Source organism: Neophocaena asiaeorientalis, unplaced genomic scaffold, assembly GCF_003031525.2.
Source record: "Neophocaena asiaeorientalis asiaeorientalis breed wild unplaced genomic scaffold, Neophocaena_asiaeorientalis_V1.1 scaffold560, whole genome shotgun sequence".
Lineage (NCBI taxonomy): Eukaryota > Metazoa > Chordata > Mammalia > Artiodactyla > Phocoenidae > Neophocaena > Neophocaena asiaeorientalis.
Window position 1 is genome coordinate 331,547 of NW_020173969.1, and position 6,285 is coordinate 337,831.

Below are 6,285 nucleotides of genomic sequence, written 5' to 3' on the forward strand. Positions count from 1 at the left end.
TTTTCTAGAATCTGAATAGATTCAGATGCTTTACTCAAAACTCATATATTTACTCTGTGATTTTTATAGTGATTGAATCCAAAATAGTTGACTAATACAACAGTGGCTGCCTTCTGTATAGAGTTTTCCCTGAAAAACTCTATCCTACAAAAATTCGTTTCATGATAACAGGTACTATTTACATCAGGGACACTAAGCTAAGCACTTTATGTAAGTTAGTGCTGTGGTTCCTCCACAACCATTGGAGCTAAGTTTTTGTTATTATTATCCACATCTCACATGAGGGAAGTAACCTTGAAAGATTAAGCAACTTGCCCAAGGTCACGCAGCTAGCTGAATAGAGGCAGGTTAAAAGCCAGGATTAAAACTCAGCATTTCGGGACTTCCCTGGTGGCGCACTGGTTAAGAATCCTCCTGCCAATATAGGGGACATGGGTTCAAGCCCTGGTCTGGGAAGATCCCACATGCCCCGGAGCAACTAAGCCCGCCAGCCACAGCTACTGAAGCCCATGCGCCTAGAGCCCGTGCTCCGCAAAAAGAGAAACCACTACAATGAGAAGGCCGCGCACCGCAAGGAACAGTAGCCCCTGCTCGCCGCAACTAGAGAAAGCCCACGCGCCACAATGAAGACCCAACGCAGGCAAAAATAAATTAAAAAAAAACAAAAACAACCTCAGGATTTCAAAATTTTCTCTTGTAATCCCTTTTATTTTTCCACATATCAGAATGAGTTAAAAAAAAAAGAATGAGTTTTGTTAAAACCATTTCAGAATAGTGTTCATCTTGATCTCTAAATGTGGGTATGTGATTGGAATAAAGTTCAATGCTCACTTCACCCACACTTTAAACCCTACAAAGGACAAAGACTCTATGTTATTTATCCCTGATTCCCTGGGACCTAGCACAGTGCCTGGCATAGAGTAGATGCTTAAGAAATATTTGTAACATGTCTGCGGAGATTTTGTAGAGGTCCGGAAGGCAAATAGCATACATAAAAGTCAAATGTGTACATTGAGAGCAATGACCCAGCAAATCAAAATCAGTCTGTGAGAGCAGATTTTCTAACTGAATGCCATGATTACGGAAGAAACCACAGACCGGCCACATGTCTCAGCACGACTCCCAGAGATGAAATTCTGCTTAACAACGGAGGCATTTTGTCTTTGTTTACCGATGGTGGAATGTCTTTGGCAGGACTTTAATGATTCCTCTTCAGCAGCATTTTGACAAGCAAGTTTAGCAGTGGATGAGACCAACAAATCAACAGTGAAAAGTTCACTCCTAAGTCAAGACCAAACATTTCATTTGAATATTTTACTTGGCAGCAAATGGGGAGATTCTCTGAATAGCTATTTGGACTTTGACGTGATAATAAGGAAGAAAGAGCACTTCTTCACAGAGCACCCCTGTGCACCTTCTGCTGGCAGATACTGGCGCACAGGGTTAGAACTTTGCTGGGTCTTTTGTGTTGTTTCATTTTTTTGGTAGAACCGACTTGATTTACCTCGACTTTCAAGGTCTTTGAGTGTCAGCACTGAATACTTCAAGTGTGGAGGGGAAGTGGGCAAAGCATTCAAAGCTGGGCAGAAATAAGTTTTACTTATGCCTCCTTCCCTCTAGGTGAGTGACTTTGGGCGAGTCATTTCACCTTCAGTGCTCTCAATTATCCAGTGCAGGAGTCCGTGGGACTGTTTCCTCTGGACCACAGTACTGTCAAGGCAGGCCTGTCTCTTATCTGTATTTGCAGTTTCAGTTGTAAGCATTCAGTCATATTTGGGGTGAGTTGAACATGTGCATAAACAGTGGATGGATGGTTATTATAGTTATGGTCGGGGAGGGGGATGGCTCCTGTTTCTTAATGGGGGTGCTCTTGTCATTCTAGGTTGGGTCATTAATGTTTTGTTCTGCAGATCGTGTCACTATTGTGGCCCCGAGGCAATGAAGGCCAGCAGTAACTCCATGTCATTATAGCACAAGAAAATGTCCCGCACTCTTCCCAACACACCCCTGAGGGATGCTTCTTCTCAGGATCCCTTCTCTTTGTAACATTCACCAAAGATATCCTTCGAATGAAAAGTGATGGTTTTCAAATGCCATTTACCGAGTCTCTCCTTTTTACCTCAGGCATATGCTATGATGTTGTCATTGTCCGACAAGGAGTCCCTCCATTCTTCATCCCACAATTCTTCCAACGTGTGGCACAGTATGGCCAGGGCTGCGGCGGAATCCAGTGCTATCCAGTCCATAAGCCACGTATGACATTCCCAAGGTCGACCAGAATGGGACCAAGTCCAACGGTAGCATGGCTTTTTCACATAGGACTATTTAAAAGACTGCTGAGCAGAATGCCTTATAAACCTGAAGGGTCACTCATGTAAAGTCTGGGGACCTTAAACTGAATGATTAAAAAAAAAAAAGAAAGAAAGAAAAAGAAACTATTTATTCTCGATATTTTGTTTTGCACAGCAAAGGCAGCTGCTGACTTCTGGAGGATCAATGCGACTTAAAATGATTCAATAAAAATGAAAAACTTGCTGGGCAGAAGGCGTCTTCCCGTTCACCTTGCCCCTGGGAGTGGGTGGGTGAGAGGAGTAGTTAAGATGGCAGCATTGATACGAATGAACACTCCATAGAAACTGAATTCTTTTTTGTACAAGATCACCTGACACATGATTGGGAACAGTTGCTTTTAATTACAGATTTAATTTTCTTGCTTTGTTAAAGTTTTACGTAATTTAACCCTTCGAAGACAGAAGTAGTTGGATGAAATGCACACTTGATTATTAGAGAAACTGATAACAGGGAGTATTTTTTTCCCCATTAACTTTTGCCTTCTTTAAGTACATTGTTTAAAACGAGGGAACGAGGGTATGTGTATATTGTAAACTATGGATGTTCAGTGCTCAAAGAGGTTAAGTCAGTGAAGTAACCTGTTCATCACCAGTACCGCTGTACCACTACGCTAATAGAAGGTTTGCCAAATCCTTGTAATAACATCTTAATTTTAGACAATCATGTCACTGTTTTTTAATGTTTAATTTTTTTGTGTGTGTTGCGTGTATCATGTATTTATTTGTTGGCAAACTATTGTTTGTTGATTAAAATAGCACTGTTCCAGTCAGCCACTACTTTCTGACGTCCGAGGCACACCCCTTTTTGAATTTCAAGGACCAAGGTGACTCGACCTGTGTATGGGAGTGCCAAATGGTGTTTGGCTTTTCTTAACATTCCTTTTTGTTGTTGTTGTTTTGTTTTCCTTCTTAATGAGCTAAATACGAATAGATGCAACTTAGTTTTTGTAATACTGAAATTGATTCAGTTGTATAAACGATTATAATTTCTTTCATGAAAGCATGATTCTCCTGATTAAAAACTGTACCCCATATTTTATGCTGGTTGTCTGCAAGCTTGTGCGTTGTTATGTTCATGTTAATCCTATTTGTAAAATGAAGTGTTCCAGACCTTATGTTAAAAGAGAGACGTAAATAACAGACTGTATTCAGTTATTTTGCCCTTTATCGAGGAACCAGATTTGTTTTCTTTTTGTTTGTAATCTCATTTTGAAATAATCGGCAAGTTGAGGTACTTTCTTCCAATGCTTTGTACAATATAAACTGTTATGCCTTTCAGTGCATTACTATGGGAGGAGCAACTAAAAAATAAAGACTTACAAAAATGGTTATTTTTTTCCCACAGTGTGGTATTTTCCCTTCTCATGCAATTTTGGTTTCCCTTTGGGAGCCAGTGATTTAAAGATATGCTGTCTGGGACTTTGATGCCCTAATAGATAACATGGAATGTAGAGCATGTATGTATAGTTTTGAGATGACATGAAGGATAGCCCTTGGCCCAGAGGGACTTGGACTATCTCCCACTCATTGCTCTGGACTTTCTCCATGTGGTACAAAGTCAGGGCTCAGGTGCAACACCACATGGTCCTTGGGATCACCCCATGTCTGCAGTACCCGTTTTACTTAGGACAGAGCAACCTATAGTTTTTCTTCTCGATTTTACCTAGTGCCTGCCAAAAGGTGTTCTGTTTCTTATTTTTGTTGTTAATTACCCAAATACTGTTGATTGATTCCCAAAGGGGTGGTGGGACCCTTTAACTTTTCTATGATCATTTTAAGTCTTTGCCTACATGCAAAATATCATATTTTCATGGTTAGAATCAGAGGGTAGATTTGATTTCGAGTTTTCTTCCTCTACCAAAAAAACCCACAAAAACTGCATATTGCTACAAATTCTTCAAAATAATCATTTAGCAGTTGCTCCGTATTCCATCAGGCTTGATCTACTATGATGTCTTTAACCATTCAGATTTTGTTGAAAATTTATGTTTTCTGCTTTTCACTCGTGTAAGCAATGGTATTTTAATTTTCATGCACGTAATTGCTTCTGTGTGTTCATATATGTACACACGGAGTTGGAATGTGAGGAGTGGTATTTCCATACAATAAATTCGCTGGTGGGGGAGCCATTATGAGTATTTTTTTGCACCTTAAATATAATGCCAACTGTTTTAGAAGATGGTTATTTCAACTTGGCCAGCTGTAGAGGTTTGAACAAGGTCTGCATATTAAATAAGTATGACACGTGGAAGTAGATCCAGACTAATTTCTCTGTTTGTTTATTTATTCATTCTTAGCCAAAATGCCAGATACAGGGAAACCTCCTCACATCCTTTCTAAATGTCAATAGTATAAGAATTAAATATGTGGGGTATAAATATTGATTTTTTAAATAGAAAGTGTGCACAGGAAGTACTGAGAAAATATACTAAAGCTGTAAATCTGGTGTATACAGAAGGAGAAGAAGAATCTAGTGTTTGAGACATAGAACAACACATTCGAGAAAGTGGAGACTGGGAACGTGTTGTGCATTTTCCTTTGTTTTAAAGAAAATACCTATAAATTCAGAAGCCATTCTAATACTCCCATTGCTACTGAATTCTTGTTAGACTCTCTGAGCAGGACATTTCAGTAGTTTGCTAATGCTTAGTGCCTCCAGATTCCAAAGAGGCTTTCAAGCCTTACATTTCTGCTTTCTTTTGCATTCATCTCTCCAGCAGTCCACCGCACGGCCCTGTGGGGAGGCCGTGAGATGTGGTAGAGACAATATTGGAGTTGGAAGCTGAAGGCCTGGGTTTGAATTGTGGCTCCATTACTTTAGCGGCTTTGAGGTCTCGGGCAAGTCACATACCTTTCAAAATCTCATCTGTGAAACCAGGGTAATAATACCTGCTTCTCCTGCTACTGAACTGGGTTTCTGGGGATGTTGAAAATCGAAGTACATTTTTTGAAATATTTGGCAAAAGTTCTACACATGCAGGCGCTTCATAATTTTTATGGTGGTAGTTAAGAGAATAGAATGTGTGTGTGTGTATACACATGTACACAAACACTGTGCTAAGAAGAAATTTTTAGACTATAACAGAAATCTGTTCCAGAGTGTATAAAAGTGGATATGGACCTTTTTTGGGAAAAGATGTTAGAGATGTTTCTTTTTAAATTTTTTTTATTGAAGTATAGTTGATTTACACTGTGTTCATTTCAAGTGTTCAGCAAAGAGATTCAGTTATACATATGTGTGTGTGTGTGTGTGTGTGTGTGTATATATATATTCTTTCTCAGATTCTTTTCCCTTATAGGTTATTACAAAATACTGAGTGTAGTTCTCTGTGCTATACTAGGTCCTTGTTTGCTATCTACTTTATATATAGCAGTGTATATTGTTAACGCCAAACTCCTAATTATGTTTCTTGAACAAATATATAGCTTTGAAAAATAAAGAAAACTCAGCCCTTTGAAAACATGAGCCGTGGAGTCTGATCGTTGAGAGCTCTCCAAAAATTCAAGGACAGTTAAGAAAACACATTCAAAGAATACGCACACTCACACTTTTATTTTCAGATAATGACCATCAACCCGTCTTTTTTTTCTGCACAGAATAAATAAAATGAGTTATTCGTTTTTTAAACTGCCTGTTACGCCAGTGTCATGCTGGGCATGCGTATATCCACTAGCTTCACTAATCATCACAGTAAGCCTGCATGCAGGAAGTATTATTCCTGTTTCACAGATGAGGAAACTGAAGCTCAGAGAGTTTAAGAACCTACTTCAAAGTCACCCTGCTAGGAACTGGCTGGCTGAGAATCCAGGAGTGCCTGCCTCCTTAGCCCACACTGAGGCAAGCGTCTCAGAACTCCTGGTTCAGGCACAGCTAAAGAACTCCAAAAAGGACTGTTCCAAACCAAGGCTACGTGCCCACAGAGAGTAAGGCTGT

At 39.6% G+C, this 6,285-nt stretch overlaps 1 protein-coding gene across 8 annotated transcripts in view; it reads left to right on the forward strand.

Annotated features, from left to right (window-relative positions):
- The window catches only part of MECOM (MDS1 and EVI1 complex locus), a 284,830-nt gene extending 281,148 nt beyond the window's left edge, over positions 1–3,682 (forward strand). For all 8 annotated transcript variants that reach the window (XM_024753119.1, XM_024753123.1, XM_024753124.1 and 5 more), the window contains one exon: positions 2,125–3,682. In XM_024753119.1, the coding sequence (XP_024608887.1) occupies positions 2,125–2,259 (135 nt within the window). In that variant the 3' untranslated portion in view covers positions 2,260–3,682. The remainder of the gene's footprint in view (positions 1–2,124) is intronic.
- The last annotated feature ends 2,603 nt before the right edge of the window (positions 3,683–6,285 follow it).